The sequence below is a fragment of the Pezoporus occidentalis genome, unplaced genomic scaffold (assembly GCF_034315485.1).
Source record: "Pezoporus occidentalis ecotype Australia unplaced genomic scaffold, CSIRO_AGI_Poc_V1 ctg28, whole genome shotgun sequence".
NCBI classification, from domain to species: Eukaryota; Metazoa; Chordata; class Aves; order Psittaciformes; family Psittacidae; genus Pezoporus; species Pezoporus occidentalis.
The window spans coordinates 7199987-7227504 of NW_026914718.1; the positions used below are offsets into that span (position 1 = coordinate 7199987).

The 27518-nt window shown below is 41.5% G+C and overlaps 1 protein-coding gene across 7 annotated transcripts in view; it reads right to left on the bottom strand.

Annotated features, from left to right (window-relative positions):
• The window catches only part of PDE1C (phosphodiesterase 1C), a 278378-nt gene that overhangs the window by 115591 nt on the left and 135269 nt on the right, over positions 1–27518 (bottom strand). For 2 of the 7 annotated variants that reach the window (XM_062625496.1, XM_062625495.1), the window contains one exon: positions 26470–26532. The exons of the other annotated variants lie outside the window; for them this stretch is intronic. In XM_062625496.1, coding sequence (XP_062481480.1) covers positions 26470–26532 — 63 coding nt within the window. The remainder of the gene's footprint in view (positions 1–26469; positions 26533–27518) is intronic. 7 annotated transcript variants of the gene reach the window in all.

Below are 27518 nucleotides of genomic sequence, written 5' to 3' on the forward strand. Positions count from 1 at the left end.
AAACACACTGAAGAATGGGATTTAGGGGTTTATTTTCCTTCGTGTTTCACTCATGGTCTCACAATGTGTGAAGATATCACTTACTTGCATAGCTGCTCTATGTGCACAGATGTTGCTTTCTGTATTGATTCAAGTATTGATTACCCAGAGTATTTGAAGTTAAGGAACGCTTGGCTCACTCCAACTGAAAAAAAAATAGCCAAGTGCAGGGCCAAAATACATTCTGGAAACTGAAAAGAAATAGAAATAAAATGTGTAATTCATTTTAACTGCCTTTTGACTGCTGAGATCCCCAGATAACTCACTCTGCTCTACCCCTGAGGACTAAAAAAATCTCTGCTTTTTGTTTCTTTCTTAAAAATAGAAAAAGAAACTCATGGGAAAAAAATGTGAAAACTGGCAACAGCACATCTCCTTTGGAGAGCAGAAGTCACTTTGCAAAAAGTGCATGTAAAGGTGTTGCAGAAAATAAAGTTAAAAATATTCCTTGGAGAAAGCTGAATAGCAAAAGAATCTCTTTTTGGCAAGTAAAGTGCAAATGGGTCCACAGATGAGATCAAATCAATGCATTGAAGAGATCACATGAAGTTTCATTTACAATTTATAGGCTGGGGAGTTATCAGTGGGTTTATGATTCCCTTTCACGCTTCAGAATTGAGGAGACAGAAGTGCCGGTCATGAAATTAAATGTTTAGAGAAGGTATCTCATGTATAACATGAATCATAACTAAACAACATGCAAGGTGAAATTCAGCTGTTGCTTCTCAAGGTAACTGGCAACTAAAAAAACAACTCAGAAAACAATGTTCATTTACTCATGGTAAACAGAGCAACAGCATGTGGCACCTGTACCTGTGGTATGTGCAAACACGGTCACCAGGATGTGTCCATCTAGAATGACTATATCATGGATAAGAAAGCTCTGCAAAGTCTCTTCACACACGATAGGATACATCTATCCTTTTCAAGTGCCTATCCCACCAGCCCACTAGTCTTTACTTATTCCCCCACATCCACATGCTCCATCTCAGCTCTTGGGATATACCCAGCATCCCTCAGGGAAATCCCAAAGCAGAACAACTTCTTCCAGTGTAACTGAACTCCAGGTCCATAATCTCAGCTACCCTTTTCACTACCTCTCTCTTCAAGTCCTCTCTTGCTCCAGTATCATTTCCACAGATCCAGTGGTTTCCTCAGAAGGAGTATGTTCAAAATGATCTGTCTGTTCCCTGGTGTCTATCTCTCCCCAGCTCTCCCATCTTCCTTCCCTGCCACAAAAGCTGACAGTTGACCTCTGTTATCTTCTTCTGGCTTCTCCACTCCCCCAGTTCCTTATGTTCTTTCTCCTGGTCTCCTGCAGAACCATTCTTTTCTTTCCAACCCCTTCTTTTTCTCTTCCTGAACCTTCAAACATAGAATCATAGAATCATAGAATCATAGAATCGTTAGGGTTGGAAAGGACCTTAAGATCATCAAGTTCCAACCCCCCTGCCGTGGGCAGGGACACCTTACGCAAAATTATATCACCCAGGGCCTCGTCCAACCTGGTCTGGAACACTGCCAGGGATGGAGCATTCACAACCTCCCTGGGCAACCTATTCCAGTGCCTCACCACCCTAACAGGAAAGAATTTCCTTCTTATATCCAATCTAAACTTCCCCTGTTTAAGTTTTAACCCGTTACCCCTTGTCCTGTCACTACAGCCTCTAATGAAGAGTCTCTCTCCAGCACCCCTACAGGCCCCCTTCAGATACTGGAAGGCTGCTATGAGGTCTCCACGCAGCCTTCTCTTCTCCAGGCTGAACAGCCCCAACTTCCTCAGCCTGTCTTCATACAGGAGGTGCTCCAGTCCCCTGATCATCCTCGTGGCCTCCTCTGGACTTGTTCCAACAGTTCCATGTCCTTTTTATGTTGAGGACACCAGAACTGCACACAATACTCCAGGTGAGGTCTCACAAGAGCAGAGTAAAGGGGCAGGATCACTTCCTTTGACCTGCTGGTCACGCTCCTTTTGATGCCGCCCAGGATACAGTTGGTTTCTGGGCTGCAAGCACACACTGAAGCCGGCTCATGTTCATTTTCTCACCAACCAACACCCCCAAGTCCTTCTCCGCAGGGCTGCTCTGAATCTCTTCTCTGCCCAACCTGTAGCTGTGCCTGGGATTGCTCTGACCCAGCTGTAGGACCTTGCACTTGGCATGGTTAAACTTCATGAGGTTGGCATCAGCCCACCTCAGAAGCGTGTCAAGGTCCCTCTGGATGGCATTCCTTCCCTCCAGGGTATCAACTGAACCACACAGCTTGGTGTCATCGGCAAACTTGCTGAGGGCGCACTCAATCCCACTGTCCATGTCAGCGACAAAGATGTTGAACAAGACCGGTCCCAACACCGATCCCTGAGGGACACCACTCGTTACTGGTCTCCAGCTGGACATTGAGCCATTGACCACAACTCTTTGCGTGCAGCCATCCAGGCAGTTCTTTATCCACAGAGTGGTCTATCTATCAAATTGATGTCTCTCCAATTTAGAGACAAGGATGTCGTGTGGGACAGTGTCGAATGCTTTACACAAGTCCAGGTAGATGACATCAACTGCTCTACCCCTGTCCATCAGTTCTGTAGCCCCATCATAGAAGGCCACCAAGTTGGTCAGGCAGGATTTCCCCTTAATGAAGACATGCTGGCTGTCACCAAGCACCTTGTTGATTTTCATGTGCCTTAGCATGCCTTCCAGGAGAATGTGCTCCAAGATTTTGCCAGGCACAGAGGTGAGACTGACTGGTCTGTAATTCCCCAGGTCATCCATACTTCAGCCCCTTCTACACTTAAAACCACAACAGAACAAACCAAAAAGCTTGCTCACTCCTCCATTTGCTTTTCTGACTACATTATTTGCTGTGAAGATTAAATGATATGCCATTTTCAGGACCTGTCTAGTCTGACTATAGAACCTTATCAGCATATTATTATCTATCACGATGCAGTGATAATTATCTATCACTAATGCAGTCTTATCCTTCCCAAACTGATCAACCACCTTCAACCATGGGAAACACAGCTTCTTCCCACTCATCATTCATTTACTGCTCAGACAACAAATTCCTCTGAGTTTTAATTCAGCATCCCACAACCAAGCGTGCCAAGTACCATCTATTTAGCTCAAAAATTTAAATTCCCCAGACTCCATATGTTACACCACACAGTTTTCTGATCATCAAATCCCAACCCCATGGGCACTTTTTGTCACTGACTCGTCTACTCTCTCAGCAATATTTCATCTGTGAGCTCAAGAGAAGTGGTAACATTTGTACAAGAACACAAATTGGCAAGAACACAGAACTCTTGGTTCTGTACTCTAACAGAACACCACAAAGGGTGCATGTTTCCAAGCAAGGCCAATTTTGAACCAAGAAGGTGCATTAGAAAAAGACCTATAGACAGCACACAATTTCCTCTCCTTCATCTTATTTTTAAGTTGATGCAGTAAGGGATACATTCTCTTCTTGATATGTAGGCTTAACTCCACTGTATTCAAAATAGGCTTATGCAAACCTAGGTGTTCAACAAACAGTTCTGTAACAGGTCATAGAACAAACAGGTCACAGAACAAACAGCTACCTGCTAACCATGTCAGAGAACTTGTAATCCGGCTGTACTGAGAGATGCTTACACATAAAACCCTGTAAAAACCTTGAGTCTACTCACAGGAACAGCAGTTTTGTCTAGCTGAAGTCATAGCATCAATTCAAATGGCCATAGACGATTCAAACAGCAGAAATTGACTAGTGACGACATATTCTTCTGTTGAAGTTCTCTCAAATGAGTCATTAACTCCTGACTGTGATGCCTCAGTGATGATGAAGTTTATTGAACTATCTTTATTTCACTGTCTTCTGATGTTCTAAATGGTAAGATGATAGCTGCTATAGCAAAGAATTAGGATTTTAGAATATAATGCTCTTGTACAAAAACATTAAGATCAAACTGTGAATAACAGTTCTCCCTGAAGGTGGGAAAGCATGCTGGGAGCAATAGCATCCACTTCAGAAGGCAAAAGTCTGTATGATATACCCAAGGGTGCCAACGCATAAATGGGTAAGACAGACAAAGCAATCAAACAATCAAAACAACCTCTGCCCACACAGATTCCAGTAGGTACAACCACTCATTTATCTCCCGTCACTGAAAATGTTGTGGCCATAATGAAGAATGTCAAATGCTTTCCTTCTTGTTAGTCATTACTACTGTATTCCCAACCAGATGAGATGACAGTACACAAAATCATTCTGGCTCCACTTCATCCCCTCACTGGGGAATTACGAAATCATCATTAGACTGTGAAAATACTTTTACAGCAGTGAAGTAGCATCAGTATATGCCAGTCCTGACCCATTTCTTAGCTGCTTTCTAAATCTGATACATCAGTGTAGACACAGAACAGAAAGAAATCACTGAGCTGTAAACAGTCAGCCACTGGCACAAGCAATCACCTCGTTTATCAAATCAGATACCAGATTGTCTCCCTCAAACATGTCAAGTCCATCTGAAAACTAGTTGTGTGTCTGGCCCTCCGTTACTTTCTGAGAAATAATTTCCTGAACCTCCTTACATTGCTGGTTAACACCATCTTCTCCAGTCCTGGCCAGGTAAAAACATTTATCATTTACTTCAGCAACACTGTTCATCAGTTCAAATGGTTCTTCTACCATTCTTTCAATTACTTTTTGCTGTACTTACTAGCAGCAATTACATTCACTCTAAGCTTTCATTTAGGGATAATGAGCCTAGATCTTCTAGTTCCCATTCAAGCTACCAGTTCTTCTCTGCCTCTGTTCAAAACTTCTTGAGCATGAATGGTGTAGTACTCTACATGGGGATGGAGCAATGGCTTCCTTGAAATGTCTTGCCTGACATTGTCTAAGATGTCAGTTGCTCTTTTCCACTACTACTCATTTCATGTGAATGAACATTAGGCCTAAGAATTTCACTTCTGTCACTGCCACATTACAAAATTTGAACTATTTTCTTGTTATTAAACAAAAAATGCCTATAAGATATCCAACTTTTCACCTACATTGCTAAATTTCATTCCACTGTAGTTACTTCACCCCTCAGTCATTGTTTTTCCTACATTGTCCCCTACACTCCCCTCCACTAAAAGGACTTCCTGAATACAATTTGCTCTTCTTTGAGTGTTCTCGGGACTGAGGTAGAAACACTGTCATTTGAAACATATTGGTTGGAGCCTCTCCAACGCTAGGCTTTCTTTATATGCAGTATAAACAGAAGCTGGGTTTAATTGCAGCACAGACAAAGGTTCCTCCTTCCTTCATCTCATCAGTCAGCATTTCAACTCTGCCACATGCTGGAAATGCAATTAAAATATTTTTCCACAGGCACCCACTCTCTGGTAGGACTGACAAGTCAACATATAAAATTGTGCCATTGCTTAGTAATGGCAGGATACCAAGTGATTGATATTGGTGCCTGGGACTTCAAGGTAACTGTAATGTGCATTCTAATGCCATACATTTCAGCATAACAAACTCTTTCAAGATTATTAATGACTACAGGATTTTTTTTTAATGATGGCTGCTAAATAATGGACGGCATAAAAGGCTGAATGATATTTTCTATTACAGCAAATAAATTTATTGACAGCTTCACTGACATTGCAATACAGAGGCAAAACAAATACATTTAAATATCCACCCCATCAATTACATGAATTGATACTCTCACAAAACACCCTTGTAGAGTCAGAGCACAACTGACTGCCAGTATTTTTTCCAGAAAATGTTTTTATATTATGTCTTCAATTTCTAAAATAATTGAATAATGTTCCTAGGGATAAGGCATTCTCCTTTTGGGCAAAGGCCTGTACCGTGAGCAATTCAGAAAGGGCTGACAGAGTTGTTCTCAGTAACAGCACCTGAAACATGCAAACTCTGGGGCAAAACCCCCAAGAAACAGCTCATACCAAGAGCCAGAGGACAACATCCCCTGGATTCTAATAGGCTGACAGCAGTATCACAGAATCCCAGACTGGTTTGGGTTGGGAGGGACCTCAAAGCTCATCCAGTTCCAACCACCTGCCATGGGCAAGGAAACCTTCCACTAGAGCAAGTTGCTCCAAGCCCCATTCAACCTGGTCTTGAACACTGCCAGGGATGGGGCAGCCACAGCTTCTCTGGGCACCCTGTGGCAGTGTCTATGCCTAACTCGAACACAGGGAACAGGGAAATGACATGGGAAGCAACCCTAAAGTTGCTACTCTACCAGCAACATGTAGTAAGCCAGGCTGAGGACTATGCTAAGCTATGCAGCTTCCATTTCAGAGCTGATACATGTCATATTGGTGATAAGGAAACAGCAAGCACATAGCTGTGAACATGCCTGTTGGTGTGCTGTGGTGGAGAGGGTTCTGGGTTTTCTTCTCCACGTTGGGTCCTGTAAGCACAATAACTGTGATAACATCTCAGTTCAGCTGCACAGATAGAGGAGATCTGACCTGGGATATTAGACTAACACATGGCTAAGCCATCTACCTGATCAAGAGAATGGTTTTAGACTTCCGCTGTTGATGCTTTTTAGTTTTGGTAAGTCATTTAAATGCAGAAACACTTTAAGGAAGTAGAAAGAAGTTAACAAAATTCCCCACCTCCAGTTCCAGTCATCTCCTGAGTTTTATTACACCAGTAACACAACCCCTAGAAATAAGACAGCCCCCAGTGAGACAAATTAATGTGAACAGCAAGAAAGAACTGTCATTACATGCAGACAGTTCAGCAGTAAAACACACCCCTAAATGAAAGGAACACTGCTTATTCATGAGGTACAGAAATGACTCTGAGGAGCCAAGTGAGGTTTGGTGGAGTTAAAGGTGCCCCTAAAAGCCACAGGAGCACGGCAAGCCTTCAGCAGTCAGCCTGCACTGGTCCCCATTCTACACATGCAGAGTTAATGTCTCTCTCGGCTCTCCCACCTACCTAAAGAAAGTCTGTTCCTTTTATAGCATGATATTTCAGGAAACAGGCTTCAATAGAAGTGTCATGATTCTGCTTCTGATCTTTCCCGGAGAAGAGATTCCATAAACACTTTGTTAGACAGTACAATAATGTAACATTACAAATGATAGTAGCAAAGGGAATAGCAGAACTCAGATAACCTCCTTATGGAGACATGCAAAGTTAACAGGTATTTTTTGGCAGGAATTCAGTAACTCCCTGCCAGAAATAGAGGCAATAGTGGGCTTTACCTTTATCTTTACATCTGATCTTTACCAAATTAAACACACTGAGGTTAACCCATCTTCTCCTCTACTCCTAGCCTTAAGATTCTTTTACTTGAAGAGATATTGGAAAGATTTGGAGGGGGGCATGCACCTCATTTCTGCATTTACTCTCTCCACAGATCCATCAGGAGGTATATTTGAGAATTTTCCAGCATCAGGTATGTGCAATTTTAGCTAACTGCATTTCGAAGTAGGTAAAATAATTTAAGCGATATCTACCACCTTTCTGGTTTTGGGAAGACCACATACTGCTGAGAAGAAGGATATTCACTATGAGGGTGGGGAGGCGCTGGCACAGGGAGCCCAGAGAAGCTGTGGCTGCCCCATACCTGGCAGTGTTCAAGGCTAGGTTGGATGGGGCTTGGAGCAACCTGTTCTAGTGAAAGGTGTCCCTGCCCATTGCAAGGGGTTGGAACTGGGTGAGCTTTAAGGTTCCTTCCAACCCAAAGAAGACTGGGATTCCATGGTATACTTCTGTCAGGTAGGGAATGGCAGAATAACAAGGGACTGTGCACATCTGTCATGGGGCTGGGGTACTTTTCATTAGAACCAGAGAAAGATTGTTTTAATGTGTGAGACAACCCCATCAATACCTCACAGGCTGGACAAGTGTCCTCAAAAGTCAGGACAAGTGTGCTGAGAAGACATCTTGCTGTAACCCTCACCTCCATTTCAAGGCAGCTGGCACAAATTAACATACACCTAGAAGTGGTAAAGGCTGTTTAGGGTGTTAAAGCCAACATTTGCCACACTCATTGTGTGGCTTGCATCTCATTGACCTATGCCAAAGGATTCACTTGAATGTAGATGGATGTAAGAACATGCTTATTCTTCAAAGCCTGTTATTATTAGCTGACTTTTTCTGTATCCATCCATTTTCCTCTTAATCACTTACAAAACTTTAAGCTTTAACTGGCCCACAGCAGTACAGGAAAACTGAAGGTGCCCAACAACAAAATATCTTGTATATTTGCATGCATGAAATCTCAACAGTCAAGTCTTTGCATCAGCTTATTCTGGGGATAGTAGGACAGAGAGCAGAAGGCCAAAGTAAGACATTCTGATTTACAGAAAATCTGTCAACTTACACACAGAATGGTTTTGATAGGGAAGACACCAATAAGGGAATATATAAGGGAAAAAATATGACTAAAGCAATGGAAGAACCTAGATTATGGCTGGGTTAATAAAAAGAAGAGGTTACTAAATCAATACCTGTCTAAGAGCTGAAATGACAGGCTGCCATAACATTAGAAAGATCTATAAATTTGCTTTCTCAGTTAAATACACCACTATATTAAAATAGGTCTGGTTAGAAAGACTGCCCAGTAAGGCAGCTAAACAAAAGGAAGAAAAATATTAAAAGGAGAAAAATACAGACAATTGCATGCCTCAATATGGAAAAATATTAGGGCGTGACAGCAAGCCCAGGTGCAGCAGATGTAATGACTCCAGTGGGAATTCTCTCTTAACTGCTTGCAGAAACAGGTTTTAGTTTGCCAGCAGGAGTGGGTGCTTCACTGGAGAATGTTTTCCATATTCACCTTAAGGTGAAACAGATCCACGGATCTCAGCCCAGGCTCCACAGGACAGGAGCGTTTCTTACAAAACATCACCAAACAAGAAGTTAGGTGCAGCAAAGCACAGGCTGGTCCAGAATCACAGAATCAACCAGGCTGGAAAAGACCTTCAAGATCATCAATTCCAACCACTCCCCAGCACTGCCAAGGCCACCGTTAATCCATGGCACTGAAGGCCTCGTCTACACGGTGTGTGAATGCTTCCAGGGACGGTGACTCCACCACTGCCTTGCACAGCCTGTTCCAATGCTTGAGCACCCTTTGGAGAAGGAATGGTTCCTAATATCCATGCACACACATAAGCTCCAGCTTCTAAGATAGCCTCATCTTTGCTTGCAGTGGCTCCAGAGTAATAGTGGCTCCACAGCCCCAAGCAGTCTCAGACAGCTACATTTATTGACAGCACTGAGGTTACTTGCATGAGTAATAAATAATAAATATCACCACTTTCAGAAAAGGATACTTTCAAACTTCACAAAGAGGACACTTGCAGTGGCCCCATTAAAGGCTGTTGTCTCTGACAGCATTGCAAGAAATGGTCAAAAAGGTTGGTAGTTACTTGGCATTAGAAACACTCACAGAAACACCCAGCTTGGCATATTATGTCTTAGAACACCAGAGGATTTCGCTTGTGCACCTTCCCCACACACAAAGAGGTCAATGTGCTCAGGGTGCACATTTCTGAGAACTGAAGCATCTGACTAGAAAACAATGTAATGAGCAACAGATGCAGAAGCGTAAGAGGAAATTCAGATGTTCTTTGGGAATGTGGGAATAAATCGGCCTTTACAAAACAAATAATCATAATACAAGCCCTCATTTATACACGACAGCCTTCAATTATCAAACATCTAAGTAAGAGGCAAACAGCTTGGAGAAAAGCAAAAATCAACACAGCCTGACAAAGAAGGGATCCATGGGAGGAACAAGGGACCTTTGCCTTCTCCTGCTGCAACCCAGCCAGTATGGCAATAGAGCTGCAGTGACTGTCCATCATGAAGGCTGGGGTGGACTCACAAAGGCTAGCTTAGTAATGAACATAATTATCTGTAATCAGGAGGAAGAAGAAAGTTCCTCCAGAGGGCAAACTGGAGCAGGAGAAACATAATGTGGCTCTTCAAAGCACCCTCTGTAAGACTTCTTCTGTCTCCTCCTCCCCATTTATTTTAGCTGGAAGACTTGCCTGTTCCTCATAATTCACCAAGCAGTACATAATAGCTTCTGGGTTTTATTTCCTCTCAGGATAAATTCTGCTGCAACTTGTAAGTGATTCCCAGAAAACATTTCTCAGTCACCACACTTGGAACATGGAGGCAAGCAAAGATCAAAACATGTTCTGCAGCTTTTTGTGTCAGAAACACTTTTCAGCACAAAACTCTGTGATCATAAAGCTGAGTCTACTGGGTTCCCTTAGGTGAGACCTAAGGTCCGCTGACAGAGATTGTATTTCACAGCTTGCATCCCACACCAACATGTCAATTTCCTCTTCCTGCACCTCAGAGTCATTCAGCTACAGCTTGCACCTAACCTGGATGCCTCTCCTGTATACTGACAGCAGCCAGAAATCCTTAGACTTCCCCAGATCCTCTCCCTCCCCCTGTAAATATAAATAACTTGGTCTCCTTAAAACTAGGCGGTATCCAAGGGGAGAGGAGGAAGAATAATTCAGGAGGAGAAAAAATGCAAGTGGGTATTGCTCAGAAAAACACCAGCATGTAGTGGGAAAGCAGCGTGTTTTTCTAGTTGCTGAGCACCAACCCTCAAGTCTCTCTGGCTGTGTTCATGCTGCTGCAGACCTACCTGAACTACCTTTAAATGTGGGTACTGGTCACAGGTCAGCTGCAATGATACACTTCTTCCAAAACAGGCTATAAATTCACTCAAGAACTCACTCCAAGTGCTGCATAGACATGACTAGACAAAAGACACAGAGTGTGGTGGTGGTGATGTCACTGAAGAGTAGTATTAGATGGAACCATCCTTTCCAAGTCTGTGGATGTCATCAAATTTGGGGAAGCAGGAAATACAAGCAGGAGCTTGGAATACGTGGCTTGCAAGTGGCCCTTTCAACCCAAATTCTTCTATGATTCTAGGACACATAGATCAACACAGAGTTAAGGAGCTTCCACTTCTGGTACCCACCACCAGCATAACTGCTTTTTTTTTGGCAAACTGAAAGCTGGAGGACAAACTAGCTCTATCCTCTGACTCTTCCTTGCTACGTTGCAACCCCATCTCTCACAAGTACACTAATTGCATGATCTGGGCATGTGGGAAACACTAGTTCTGTGCCTAATGACACCAAGATAATTGGCTGGCATATGGCACCATGAAGGCTGATCCCAGCAGCATTGAAGTGCTGTTTGTTACCTCTAGAACTGGGTGTTGGCAGAGTAGCAGTGATTGCTTTTCGAATACCATTTGTCTAAATAGGAAGCCTTAGGACTCTTCTGGGCATGAAATGTCTGCAGCTGCACACCATTTATTCAGTAGGAACACTTCAATATTTTTCAGCCTTTGTTAGACTGAACTGTTTGGTACAGACAGTTAAGAAGAAGTGAGCAACAGCAGCACAGCCTGTAAAGGTGGAGAAACAGATCTGTAATCAGAATGCTGGTTCATTGGTAAAAAGGAGGGTTCAAGAAACATAGTAAATGTAACTCAGCAAATGCATTGTTGATCTCTTGTAGTTACCTGCTACTCTGAATCCTCCCAGCACATACTTGTTGCTCAGAAAATAAGAAGAAATAAGTTTGGGAAACATTGGTTGCAGTGAAATATGCTAAGAGACTGGTATATCATCTAGCCTCAATGCAGCATGGAAGCATGTGTTGACAAAGCATTATATAAACAAATGCCTGCAGGATATACTCTACTGTACCATTTACAAACATTCATTTTTCTTTTGCTACATATGTTTCAGGAGTTAAGAGAAAAGAAAGAGAAAAGAGGAGACAACATGTATTCACTCCTTCTACAATAGAGACATGTCATTTGAATGAGTAATGCAAAATACATACTAAGCTTATTCAGAGGCTCTTCAATATCCTACATTTTCCCAAAACACAGACAAGCAAGTTTAGAACAACAGCATATATTGCTTTGCATGATGATTCAGAATGCAGAAGGACTAAGCCCATCTTCAAAATTACTGTCTTTTTCTCAGGGAGCATTATTTTGACAACTCCAGAAAGCACTATCTATTAATCCCTCTGCTTATCAGTATTGTTAATTCATTGCATGAACAATGAGTATGCATTCTTGTCTGAAAGCAAAACTGAGAAAGGATTAAATTATGGAAGGAAAATTGGGTACCTAAGGTGACATGAGCCTGCCACCACTATGGCCCCAGGAGGTCCTTTTTCCCCTTTTCCTTGGGTCTCTGGGGCAGGGTCTGCCCTGGAAAGCACCTAGCACATTTGCAGCGCTACATCAGGTTGTAATCATAGAATACTAGGTTGGAAGGGGCTTCAAGGATCATCTGGTCCAACCTTTGTAGACAAAGCATGACCTAGACTAGTTGTTATTTCCCCAGCTGCAACAACTTCTATTATCCACAGTTCAGCTACCCAAATGACAGCCAACCACCTCAAGTGCTTTATGCAATCCTGTAGACCAGGGGGGTGAAGACAACACGGCGATGACAACCTTTTAGCTAAAAAAAGACCTTCATGACAGAGCAACTTCCCCCACTGCTCCCGGTCAGTGGGGGTACTCTTGATAAAACATGAGTGATGCTCAGGTAAGTTTCCAGGCTGCACATGCTTATGCCCATCTGTCAGAAGGAAGTGCTGCTGTCAGGCGTGACAGGAGGAAGGATTCTGGGCACAAAAGGCCGATATCAAGGAGGAAATGCTGGGCTGCAGTCCGAACCTTCCCCGTGACGCCTGCTCTGCATGACACTCCGGCTCGGTTCCAGCTCTGTGGTGCCATATGTCTATTTATACTTTATACCATACACCTATTGGCATGTGCCCAGTTGATGCATGGGGTGCTGGCATGGAACTTAAGAGAGGCCTGGGGTCTCCTGGCCAGATTTCTGATCTTCAGGATGCCACTTTTATTTTCCTTACACTGCCAGATATCTTCCTAAAGCCCTTGAGAGCCAAACCCAACACATTTGCTTTCCTCCAGACCTTTTCCATCCTTGCTTTAAATCTCTACATGAAGTAGAAATACATTTTTTAGAATTTGCTGACAAGATTCTGCAGTTAAAGCATTCTTTTATATATAGGTCCTCCCTCACTCACCGGAGGCAGGAGGAGCTCTAGGTCTCTCTGAGGACACCCACACCTCCCCAGCTGGCTTCCCCTTGCTCTTACCAGTTGAAAGGACTCCCTATGCTCAGTACAGGGCTTTCTGCAGCTGCATTCAGGAGCAGGAATCAGATGACTACGAACCATAGTTTCAAGTCATCTCTTTTGATGAGACGGATTTTATACAAGATAAAACTATTCACTGCTACAGTATCTGGGACCAGACAAATGACATCCGCTGCACATTGACCATTTTTGGCCAGAGGGATCCTCATTTCCCTCCTAATGACAAGCTGAAAAAGCTTCATTGCTTCACTGTGACAAAGAATCCCTCGAGAGAGAAAATCGTTCTGTCCAGGAACTATATATCCACAGAGAGCCATGCTCCTCGCACTGCAACTCTGCTAGATTGAGCCTGCATTAGTCCTGCACATGCATAGTTGTGTTTTGTCAGTGGAAAGATGAGAGGGAATATAAAAAGAACAGCTTCATATGAGAAAAAGCTGCCTGCCTGCTTTGTCTATGATGTGGTCATTTGTCATTCACTAGATATTACCTGCTGCCCGAGGAAAAAACATGTCATAAATATGGGAAATTTTCAGACCAAATGTTTGATGTGCTTGGATAGAAAGTGAGGATGAAAATAAACCATATGTGTCCATTAAAAATGCACACATCACATTATAAAGGATGGTAAAAAATACTCCTGCATCTGTCATCCCAGTAACGTACCATTATTGTGCCTCCAGAGCATACCCAGTCACACAGGTTGCGTCTCTATTTTGACATCCATTACTGAAGATATTTTCCCAGCAGAAGCAGTAGATAGAACATCCAAGAGAAACTTGAGGGGTTTTTGCTGCACATTTTTAAGAAAAAAGGAACTGCTTTTTTAATTCTTCTTTATTTGGTAGATATTCTATTAGGACTTTATTTTCTGCACCTAATTTTAATGATTTCATGTTTTGAGGAGGAAATTTAAAGGCAATACTTGTGTCAGCAAAGATGCTTGACTTTTACCTTAACTGAAAAGGTATAGTGATATAACTGCTAAATATCTGTTATATCTGATGATTATTACATTAGTGTAGTTTTTATATCTATGAAATAAATCATAAAACCATGACTCAACATTTGCCATCTGAAATGGATAACTAGAATAAAACCATAACAGTAAAATAAGAAATAAATGGCATAAGCTATTTGAAAGTCAAGCAGTTACAAAACCAGCTATGAATTAAAAGTTTACAACCACAGCCTGTGTAAATCAGATAAAATTCAACTAGAATAATAGCCATTTTTTCAATGTACTTGATTGAAACTGGGAGATGTGAGTCATATTGATACTTAGTGGGTGAACAGAAGCCGGTGATCAGGCCTGGGTCCTGGCTGGGTTCACAAGTTAGAGATGTGGCTCCAAGGATGTGTCTTGTGTCTTACCAGAACATTGCAGCTCAGCCATCAAATGTGAACTTCTCTGGTAGAGACTCAGGTACAGTTTGATCTGCAGTGCTTTGCACTCTCAAAACCCAAACTTTAAAACCTGTTTCCATCAAAAAGCTGGAATAGACATAAGGCAGTGTCTAGTGCATATTAGTACAGTGGAAAAATGGAATCACAGAATGGTTTGTGTTGGAAGGGACCTTAAAGCTCATCCAGTTCTAGTCCCCTGCCATGGGCAGGGAAACCTTCCACTAGAGCAGCCTGCTCCAAGCCCCATCCAACCTGGCCTTGAACACTGCCAGGGATGGGGCAGCCACAGCTTCTCTGGGCACCCTGTGCCAGGGCCTCAGCACCCTCACAGGGAAGAACTTCTGCCTAAGAGCTCATCTCAATCTCCTCTCTGGCAGGTTAAAGCCATTCTTCTTGTCTTGTCCCTTGTAAAAAGTCGCTCTCCAGGTTTCTTGTAGCCCCTTTAGGTATTGGAAGACTTATCTGAGACTAAACTCTCTGTCAATGTAAAAGAGCTAAATTCCAGTGGAGTTTACTCAGATATTTTGTCCATTTATAGAAGCAAGGATCTGGAACATCACACCAATTTCTTCTTGTTTAACTGAAGCTACACACTTCCAGCTCTGTCAACTACCTTCAAATATTTTGATTAAGGTTTTTCTAAGTGTGGAGGAACGGATGGGTGAGGGAGTGGAGTAAATTATGGATTGTCATTTGGTTTCTGCCAACTTAAATCTGGCTCAGTTCTCATGGAGGAGGTTGTTTGATAGTTTCCTAACAGCCCTTCATAAGCCCTAGAAAATAACCATTCATTTTTTCACTCCTGCTTCTTCTTCTTCAAGACAGCATCTGTGCTGGAGGCTGAGAAGCCGTATACTGTGTCTCAGGACTAAACACCTGAAGACGGAACGATGGTATTCCACTTTTCTCTTGGTGTTGCCCAGGCAAAATGCATCCACCAAATGAAACTAAGAAAGATGATGGCCTGTTTAACTCAGAACCAGTCTGTAATTGAGATGCAGCTGATGTGTAAATGTGCCATGGTTACATTTACATGAGCATTTCTGCATGTTGTTGTTATGTGAGTGAACTGCGCAGTAAACCTTGAGGACTGAAATGGAGAACCCAGTTGTACTTCTGCATTCACCTGCCACAGTCCTGCCAGTACTTAGGCAGGTTAAATGCAGTGTAACTACTAAAGGCAGAGTAGTTTCCCTGATACAAATGACACCACTGGCATGGGGTATAACTACCAGTATTAAGCTCTACTGTCTCCACACTGCTGAGTGGGTCCTAGCAGGGAAAACCCCCTTCTTCTTCTACTCTCTTCTTCTACTCTTCTTCTACTAGGAAGGAGCTAAGAAGACACATTTCAGAATGCATTATTAAGAAATGGAAAAGCCTACAGACCAGCTTGTAAGTGAGTGCAAATTTCCTCCACTGATTAAAGCAGGTCTAATACGTCAGCACCGCTGAGTCAGAGCACCAGATTAATTCTAGAAGTGCTCTGTGTAAGAGCCAGCAGCGAGGAGGAAGGTCATAGCCAAAGTTACTGTGCCACTCCTTCAGGACAGAGCTCTTGAATAAGCCATGAGGATCATTTTTAGCTGTTCCTAATATATCCTTTCCTTTCTCTTCACCTCCAAGCCTGATGGCCAGGGCATGGGGGAGAGAAGGCATTCATTAATAGAGGTGGCAATTTGAATTTGTCAGCCAGCTGTCCCAAAACCAAAACGGAAGTGTAGTTTTTATACCTGGACCCTTTGCTCCCATAATGCTGCAGTGAAACAAGCAGTCACCAAGCTCACTCTGCATCCTTAAAGGATTGCTCTGCACACCCTGTCATAGGTGATCTATATCTACTTCAAGAACGATTTCAAGTAACCAGGGACTCTAAACACATGTTAAACTGCTCATCAGCAGTTATTAATAAGGGCTTTGAGCTGCAGTGAACAAGCTATTCATCACATCTACTCACTACAAATCTTACAGCAGTTACTTCTCCAGCATCAGAAAGGAGCAATTTGTCTGCATATACATGTAAGCATACCAAACATTATCCATAAATACAACTTACTGTTGTATTTACTTAGATGACTGAAAAGGTACAGAAATGTCCCTATCTCTAGAGACATGCTGTTCTTCTTGTGACACATGGGACAGCTCATACTGGAAGAGTGAAATGAATGGCGATGCTACTACTGACCTGCTTCAGTACCTTTTTGCTGGTCTTGGTTTTGCTCATGAATGCAACAGGCCACAGCCAAGAGCAGGATTGTAGAGAAATACCAGACTATGCAGGTCTAATCAGCAGGAGAAACTCACACTAGCAGAGTTATGAGTTCTCACATACTGCCAGACTGACACACAGCATAGCTGCTAGGAGATCCCTTCTGGCCTACACCAGAGTGCCCTTTGCAGGGAAGCCCAGGCACGAGGGGAAGGATGGCATGCGAGTCTTATCTTTACACAAAACAGGACTCGGCTGACATACACACCCAAAGTTAGGAGGCAGAAAGCATTCTCAAGCTCCTGAGGGTCAGTGTGGTGTCCTTTATATTCAGTACTGTCGAGAATGTGCCTGTCTGAATACAAAAGTATCAAGAAAAACATCAAAACAAAACACAAAATTCTACTCTTACAGAATGAAGATGGACATTAAAAGGCAAGATTACTCCCTTTATAAATTTTGTTTTGGGCTTTTTTTTTTGTTTGTTTTCAATGGAAAACTAAATTTCAGAAATTCAACAATGATTGTACATTTGGACATGTTACAATGGGGGACCATAAGAAAATCCTGACAGAAGCGGTATCAAACCTTTAGCTACACTTGCAGTATATATAGCTTCAATACAAAAAGCAGAAATCAGTTTCAGTGAATGGATAAGGCACTTTGGTCTTAAACGCAGTATTACAGACCTGAAAGGATTAATAATACTACTGATTTTATTTCCTCTTGTTACACAACAAGCAATAATAAATAATTTATCAATAAGAATGCAGATGGATAAGGTTTAGTTTGGTTTGAAGTAAGGCATTTTCATTTTATTAAAGGTAGAAAAAATGATTCCACAGTTTTCTGTGAGTGGAAACTTTGTTAGTTTTACTACTAGCAAGCCCTGTGATTTTCTGTAGGCAAATTTCAGAAACACCAATGTGAATTCACACAGAGTGGGCAGTATAAGCCTGTCAGCTCATATAAATAAGTAGTGCTCTGGTTTTATGGTGGTTCCTATAAACTCCACAAAGTTGGACTGACAGCATGTGCTTAATAACCAGACCAGTGATCAGGACTTGTGCATTCTTGAGTCTCTTACTAACTCACATGACTGGGATGAAGTCATGGGGCTTTCCCACAGAGCAGCCTTCCTGACTTCACAATGACACTCCACCATCAGTGTCCCATAAAGAGGATTCTGGGGCCTATTCAGGTGGGGTTTATGGTTTTCTTCACGTGCTGCCATCAATGTTTTTCAACTGGAGGGCCTTAAAACACAGCACGCACACCAGTGTTGTGCTCTACTGTTCAAATCAATAAAAACAGATAATTAAAGGAAGTTCACTTATACGTACAAATATTTAGGTGACAAATACTGGAGTTGCATTAATATTGATCTTTAGGGTCTTGCCATGAACCAAGAACAGATTTGAGGACAAAGCAGTGAAACCCAGATGTTGTGGCTCTTAGCTCTATACCTTATTCACCTGAGCACCCTGCCACCCAAAAGATGACATATTTTATTTATCTGTGAAGAAAACCCTGGCAATACACTATATTTATTTTTCCACTACATCTTGCAACTATACCTTCTCTGTGCATGGTGCCTAAAGGGACTGGATAGATACCAGAAGGTATGTTGTAATAATATAAAACAAGAAGATGCTTATTTAGCATCTTTTGACACCAGTCTCATTTCCTAATCTCAAAGCTTGGTATTTTTACAATAAGCTTTGAGAAGCCTGTGAGCTTTTTGTCCGTGAATCTGATCTTGGCACAGAATTACAGCAAGGGTAAGACAATATTATGCAAAGCAAAACCAATTTTTATTAGCCTCTCAATCTTTCCTTTTTTCATTAAAGAATTCTGCAGTCAAAGCAGAAAACAAATGCCAATATACCTTTTCAGAGCAGTCTGTTCAATTTTAACTCTAAGTGCCATTCATCACAGAGTTAGTTGCTTCCTTGCAACGCTGCAAGTTCCAATTCAAGTACATTAAGCAATTGGCCTTTTGATAATGCAATGACTTGATGGCACTGCAATTTTATTACAGCTGGATTGCTTGTCAGATAACACTTGCAGAAGTCTCTATCTTCAAATAGGAAGTAAGAGTAAGGTAAAGGAGTAGTAAAGGGAACTCACAGAAATTAAGTGTTGTATTCTACATAAAGCTTTTTAAAATGTGTTTATTGGGTTGGGGGGGTTAAGTACTGTCTAGGACAAGTATTTTGAACATTTATGGCACATAGGCTTTTAAATTGACTTTTTAATACCGCTGTACAAGCAAAGAAGAGAAAAGCTGGGAAGCTGGTATTGTACGATGAGACTGCGTTGTAAACTCATTGGGAAACAAACAGTACACATTGGTACACATGGTTACAGTTTTGGCACTCTGCATCCCTGAGTTTAATTGTGACCTCCAGGCACTGGCAAATTAAAAACAGCAAAGAGCAGCTTTAGTGATACCGAAAAATGATCCCAATCTGGAAATCTCAGCGATCAACTCAAAACACTGGCATTATTGTGAAAACTTATTTAGGCCCAAATCTGGTTTTCTATTTAAAAATAGCTTAAATCATACAATTCAGCTTGCTGAATTAATAAGAAAGGTAGGATATTAAATGTAGAAGACTGAAACGTCAACAGAATTAGTAGGCCAGTAAACCACCTTTAAAATAATGAAGGCAACAAAGTATATTGGTGGAAATTCTGAATATGTGTAAACTTCACATGAGATAATAGGGCTATGGATAGGATATCATCATGAGCTTTGATCTGTCCTTACGCTTCTTTAGACTGCCCATAAGCAATAGCTTAAACACTTAACAAAACAGCTAACTGCTAGAGAAAATTGTTACATCCATGGGAATAGAACAGTTTTTAAATGCTAACTTTACCTTTTTATTACTTTGTCTTAAATCAAATTATCCGTGGGCAGTAAACCAATTTTCTCTTAAAGAAGTGAACTTTTGCAGTTCATAAGACCTATTTTCAATGTAAATTGCTGTTTCCAAGTCGAGTGCTTGCTTGGCCACTTGCCTTAGGCAAGCATCTAAAAAGAGGGAAAGTCAAATGCAAGATAGCAGCACTAAGAGATTTTCTACATATATGAAAAAATACTATGTTGTGCGGATCCATGTGATATTAATTCACAGGGATTCTAATTACTAAAGTCATGCTGGGCTTTTTGATACAAGTATCTATTCTAAGCATTACCTTCTCATCTCCTAATTGGTCCTAAGCAAAAGAACTATTTTGCCGCATAAGAAGACTTAAACTTTCCCTTTATAATTCATTATAAACTACAATTTCTTGTTGGTATTTAAGGTCCTTACTCAGTTTGCTTCTGTATTGCACCAGAATTCCTCTCTCCAGTTGCCACAAAGGAAAATAAGAACTGCCATCCTAATATAGGTCAATGTCTAAATCTACCCCAAATCTCTCTTCAAAGGTAGTCAATGGCAGATGTCTGCAGATATGAAACTTCCCTTATGGATATCTATGCCATAAAACACTTTTTAAGCACACACAGATCAATATATCTCCAGTCAAGACGGAGGAAGGAGGTATGTCTCCAGATCTCACCTCACTGAGCGTTAACATGAAAGTGCAATATCTGAATATATAGCAGGCTAAATGAGTGGCCTGAAGACCACACCCACACAGCCATTTCTATTACCTCTTTTCCTCAGCCACTCTCTCATTTGTCATGTCCAGCAGTGGCATTTCTGGGCAAGCTGGACCAGCTTTAAAATATTTTTAAACAGCCTCTAGTACCACAGAGCACAAACTGAGTGCTGAGCATGGAGGCTTCAGTCAACCCTAAAATGAGTCACATGCATGTTTGGTAAAACTGACATAAGAAAGGAAAACATATTTATTTTCTTCTCCTTTCCCTTCCCAACACACTTGTATTTTCTCCCCACAAAGAGCATGGAAGTTGCATGTACAGGTCTGTACATGGCTTATTCCCAACAAGCAAACATTGAGCTTTCTTATCAACAACTCATCTCCAGTTTTCAAGAGGTGATGAGCACAGCAGAAGGGGTTCAGTTCATAGGTGACAGATGAGCTTTTCATAAAGTTACAATCTGAAAACTCCAGCCCTGAACCCAATCCTCTCCAATGTGCACACAGGCTCTCCCTAGACTGAGTTTAGATGAGTTCTCTACAACACGTGGGCAACCAAGGAGAAAGCAAACAATGTTTGGAGATAAAGAACCCGTGTCCCCCAGAGAAGGCTGAAATATTTTCCCAGCCCGTTCCTTCAGCTGCCCATCTGTTATCACACACTGTGTGTCAAACTTGATCTCAGAACCGTCGGCACAAAAGGACATGACAGACTCAAGTGGGTGATGCGAATAAGAAGTGACATTTGCAATGTTAATAACACAAGCTGGAGAGATTAATCATTGGCTCCGACCTCTGCTGCTCTGCCCAGTAACTATTTCTATGCCAAAAAGAAGTGAACTACCTCTCTATTACCTTATTACTCTGGATTATGGATTTTGCTGCTGTGATAGATGGAGGCAGAGGCAGTGTAGGCTTGTTTGTCTAAAGGCTTCTTAATTTTCTGTCAAATTTTGGTCCAAAAAAATACACTAATCCTCCCTCCAGACTCTGCCTGTTTCTGCATGGGACATTAATACTGCAATTATATATGGCATTCTGTCTAGATCAGTACAATAAAATATCACTTAAAGACTTGACTTCTAGTTTAACAGTCCCTCTCTGCAACACACTGGGACTGCTTGTCACATTAGTATTTCATTTGCTACATCCCAAAGCAGGAAATTAATAGACCATCTGCATAACCATCATCCATTCACTGTGCAAAATTCCTCTTCGTAAGCCTCCTTTCAAAGCCAGTGCAATCTGATTACAAGCATCTAATGACAGTTTATACCCAAAATAGGCTGAACAACAATTCCCCTTCTCTTCACCAATTCTGTGTCATGACATAATTCGTATTGGAGGCAATGAGCCCATTACAAAGTCACACATCAAAAACCTAAATTGAAGTAAATGCATGTTTTACTAGGAGGCAGGGTCCAGGTTCTGCCATTTTGCTGTGAATGCATAATACCCCACTTTGCATGAAGCCCCCTTTGTAGCGTAAGGACTACACAAGGTGCCAGAGAGTCTGAACAAGAGAAACTCAAGTCTGACTCAAAATCAAAGTGTATTAGAAACATCCCAAGGGATTTCCACTACCATTTTTCTGGAAAGATTGTCTAACTTTGACATTTCAGAGCATTTTGCAATACAGTCCAACCAACCCCAAACTGAAGAATTCATTAGGGACTGTAGTGACAGGACAAGGGGTAATGGGTTCAAACTTAAACAGGGGTTTAGGTTTAGGGTTTAGGTTAGATATAAGGAAGAAGTTCTTTACTGCGACGATGGTGAGGAACTGGAATGGGTTGCCAAAGGAAGTTGTGAATGCTCCATCCCTGGCAGTGTTCAAACCAGGTTGGACAGAGCCTTGGGTGACATGGTTTAGTGTGAGGTGTCCCTGCCCATGGCAGGGGGTTGGAATTTGATGATCTTACGGCCCTTTCCACCCCTAACTATTCTATGATTCTGTGACCTGAAACATCCAGAAATCTACTGCCCATCAGAAAAATGAGGTAAGCATTCAAACACATGCACCTTTCCTTTTCTTCTTGCCTAAAACCTCTGCTTCCCTTGGTCTTTGCTCTCTTTTCATTTCATCCTTCTGCCATCCAATACAAGCTAATAAGCCACACAAGGCATTCAAGTCCTTGAGAGTGCTCATTTCTGTCTAAAAAGTTTTAATAAAAAAAGTTTTCAGGCACTAAAGTTAAATGAAAATAGTGTAGGATCACTTGCGATTTTCAACAAGCTGCCAGCCTCTTTTCTCATCCCTTCTTCCCCCTTACTCCAATTAAAGTGAGTATTTTTGAGATCAGTCTGCAGAAATACATTTCACTTTGGAATTCGTGCACGTGTTCTTTAAAAATCACTGAGCTGAATCAAATTCATATCTGAATGACAATGAACGATTACACAGTTATTGAAGAGGAGCTCATTTTCTGTACTCATTCTGTATATTGAAAAGGAAAAAAAATATTAAAATTGTCTTTTACTCTCACAGAGGTATTAAAAAAATATATACTCTGAAAAAAAAAAAAATGTGCAGAATATTCAGAGTCTCCATCATCATCTTAAGAGGTTCTAACAATCCCTAGGGTTGCATTTGCATGCTGCTGTTCTGGAAATCTTGATCTAGAATTAACACTGGTACAATATAATCTTGCTGTTCTTTCACTTCTCTACTAGCCCAGGTTTCTTATAGCGGCTTCAGAGACAGATTTAAGAAGAACGTTCAACTGCTGAACTACTTGGCTGTTACTCTCACTCAGCATGTCTTGCCCTGTATACAAACTGTGGCACAAACTGCTCATAAAGCAAAGTGCAGAGCCCAAAAGTCAGATGAGGGCAGACTTCATGGTCTTCTGAAAAGACTTCTTATATATAAATTAGCTGCAAATGTTCTCATTCTTTGTAGAAGCAGCAAGCACCACTGTGAATTCTAATGAACTTGTTGCCTTACAAATATGCAGCTTGATAGAGCACAGTTGTATTTATCAAATTGAAAAAATTGCCTCTCCTTTACTTTTCTTCCCTCTGGTTGTTGTACTGCAAGAAAGAGCTAACGCCTGCTCTATGTCAGGGGCTGTTTCTAAAACACCAACATATCCACTCTGATTTATCTCGTCTTTAAAAAAAAATTTCTTCATCTTTCTAGTCTTCCCTAACACAGAAGCCTCATCATTGTTGCCATCAGGGTTAGGAATCCTCTCTGCTTTACTTTCCATATCACAGAGACTTACCATGAAATGCAATATTCACAGGGCAGGAGGCCCATCATTTCCCAGAACTGCTCTTCAATCTTTTGAATATTATGTCCCATCACCCATTTGCTTTCTGACTACCTCTGCACACTAAACAGAGCTTGTTCTTCCAGCAAGTCTGTCCAGAGTCAGCATCTCCATGCAAAAATGGATAAAAGACAAGGCACCAATTAAGAGACCCTTAACCTAAGATATATACTCTTGCAAGATATATACAGCTCTGATATTAATCCAAAAAGGCTATTCCACCTCACTTATTAGTACCAGTCTGTGTCAAAAGACTGGCCAGGCTCCCCCACAATATCCCAACTTGGATACCAGATGGGAAAGCCTAGAGCCATCACTAAAAATTTGCTAGCTAGTGATTTGAAAAAGTCCTTGCAAAAGCAACTCCATTATTTCTGCCAGTGTAAGCAGACAGCCAGGTAGTTTTGATCCTTATTGCCTCCATTAGATGCCAGCTACTCCCACTGCATTCTTTACACTGTGCACATCTGAAGAGCATTCAGTCTATATCTCAGACTGATACAACCATTCTGTACCAGAACTATAAAAGCTCAGTAGTTTATCACGCACTGAGCTGTTTGGAAAACAAGGATACTGACTCATGAAAGAGAAACAAAAAAGAAAATCAAGGTTTCAGAAGCTTACTTCTAAGGCCAACAAGGAATGAACTCTTTCTCCAAGGCCTTGTGAAAGCAAAATGGCACCCTAGGGCAGATGTGTGACAATGTTCTGTGTATCAGCTGAGTAACTTAACCACTCAGGCAGTATCCTCCAACTTACCTTTCCCCTGTCCCCTTCACAGGCCTGCCCCAAACCAGGCTTATTTAATTGTTTACCCCTAAAACAAGTTCCATTTTAACCAATATGCTGCTGGAAAACAGCTCTGTGTCATTTAAGGGAAATTTTGAAGTACGCCATCAGTCTAGTCAGAAGCAATACACTAGAAGCAGGCTGTAGCCAAAGTGGGAGGAAAATTGTGAAAACAACACTGTGTGCTGTTTCCGCTTGCTGTGAGGTTGTTCTGAATGGTGGTGAGTGCAAAAACATAAACATGCATTCAGGCATGCCGCAGGCAAAGGTATTATTAACAACATGTGCAAGAATTCAGGAGTAGTAGGGAAAAGTCTACGGGTTTGTGCAGGATCCTTGGAAATCTTCCAGTCCCATGTGGATATATCCCAAAGCAACCTGGTCTGAGCTCATTGCTGAGCCTGCCTTTAACGGGAGACTGAAGTAGGGACCTCCTGAGATCCCTTCCAATCTGAGGGAATCTGGGGGGAAAACATCCTTTTATTCAGTAGCAATCACAAATCTATCTGCAAGGAAAAGGTGGTAGTCAGAGATAGATAAATTTATCCATGTGCATGCAATTATGGACATTTTGATCCATTTTAGTAAAAATTTCATGCATTTACATGAGACAGAAGTGTTAAAGAGGCTTATATTTAAAGATAAGTATGCACCAAAGTAAACTCCAGATAATCTACCATTAACTAAACTAGGATGACACTCCTACACTTTAAGTTATTCCACAAAAAAAAAGTTCCCTAGTAAATGTACAACACGCCTGATGAGATAGAAAGCTCAGATTCACGGCCCTGATCCCACAGGCTGCGTTATTTTATTTATATGTATTTACACAGATGCGTCTGTAGAACTGAGCAGCGCAAAGCAGGGCTGGAATCACAGCACCTAACACTGGCCATCTAAATAGATATTTACTCCCTTCTCCAAGGTCTTTTCCTTAAGCTCACTCTACGGTTGCTCATAGAAGAGTCACCTACCACTAAATCTCGCCTTGGCAGACAAATACAAGTAAGTAAGATGAATTCCACCCTTAACAAGACCTTTTACAACTAAGCACTTAGAGTCAAACACTATAGTGAAAACAATTGTCCCTAATAACACTAAACAGGCTGTAACTGAACATACAGCGACTGCATGGCAAGCAATAACTCTTCCAATTCCTCTCACTTACTCCTCAGGGTTTCCCAGTGTGACTTGCTGGTTTAGACCTCTCTTGGTTAGCCTGTTAATTCTCTTCAGAGCTGGGGACTGTTTGTATCGCTTATCTAACCCAGGACTCATGCCACAGTTTAATCTCCAGCACTTGCATTAGTTGCGTATAACTGTCCTGAAAGCTACTCTACCTTTCAGCAATTATCTCTGCAAGATAATTAACTCAGTGCATATACCAAGTTGACTGAAAACAGAGAAGATGACATTTAAAGTGTGAGACAGGCTTTGCACAAAAAAAGTTGAGACTGTGAGAAAAACCAAAGGCAGTATTTCTAAGACAGGCAGGCTTTCGTGGTAGTCTCCCAGCTCAGCCCCATCCCCACACCTCAACACCCAGCCTTCATTTCTGTTTTGATGTAAAAGATCCTTTTATCTGGAGGTTTATATTGCAATTTTTCTGATTGAGAATCTTGCCATTTGAGTTGTCACATACACAGTACGGGAGCTCACAACCTTACAGCTGTTCCACCCAGTCCAAACTACAGCCTGTGGGGCTATAGACTGGGTGGGGGCTGGACAGAGAGAAAGACATGAGAAAAGACCTCCAGTCTCCAAAAGCCTAAACTAAGAGAGTTGGTTACACATGGTTAATGTGAATTAGGCATTTAGCAACCAGCTCAAACTGAAATAAGTGGAGTATTTTCTGAAGATCGAGAGTTTCACTGTATTTATTTATTTTCTTCTCTGTAAAGGCACATAAACAGGATCTTGTGACACACTTCAGCAAAAACCTTCGCACACTCACACGTGCACACAGTGACTGACCGTATGTGAATGATCAGACTGTGGAGTCGCTCAAATGTGACCACTGTTTCCCAGACCAAGTTCCTGAAACAAAGAAAGTCCGTCAGCTCGCCAGCATTCATCATGGTCCCTGTCCGTAGGGTCAGAAAAGAGCCTGAACTCTGGATGAGGCTTTTATAAAGGATAGAAGAGCATACGCTGTGTTTTCCAAGATACAAGATGGAACTTAACCAATTGAAAGCTGTTAGATGCCCTTGAGCATTTGTACAGGGACAAAAAACAACAAAGTCTTTTAAGCCCCTTGTGAAGTTCAGTGAGGGTTTGACTGATGACCTTTAACCTTTTAAAAATCTTTCTTTAGGATATGAAGGAAGTTCAGTATGCGTTTCCATAAATAATATCTTTGCAAGTTATATTCTTGCCTGGAATAGACTCAGGATTTTAAGTGAAGTAAGCATTGTTTCATAACCTGAGGAGTGCCAAACAACAAAATATCTCCCTTCTAATTTGTTTCTGCTGCATAACATTAGTTTATAACATAACAAGCAAGTGAGAGGAAAACATCCAGCAGACCAGGTTTTACGAGATCTCCTGAGATCAGCAGTAGATACAGGGCACTTAAAACTGGTTTTGCACATGAGATGAGAAAAGATTAATTAAATTAATTATTAAAAATAAATACAAATCAATGGTAGAAAGTGACCTATCAAATTCAATAAACTGCTTAGTTGAGGTTTAGAGATACTCCGAACTAAAAATGAACCTCAGGTCATTTGAAAAGCTTCCCACAGAGCTGCAAACCTGCTGCAGATTATCCCCAAACTAACAAATCAGAGGACAGGAATGTTAAACATCTCAAACAAAGCAAAGGGGAAATACTACTTCTAGGCAAGGTCATGCTACCTAAACCTCAATACTTCCTTGCAAATGTATTTTTCCAGACAGGGCAGACATAACTTCCCTTCTGAAAGGTCTGTAGCTTATTCTCTGTGATGATTCACACCGTACTATGATGTTTCTATTGGAAAAACAGAACCAGTGCAACTTTGAAACGAGTACATTATTTCCAT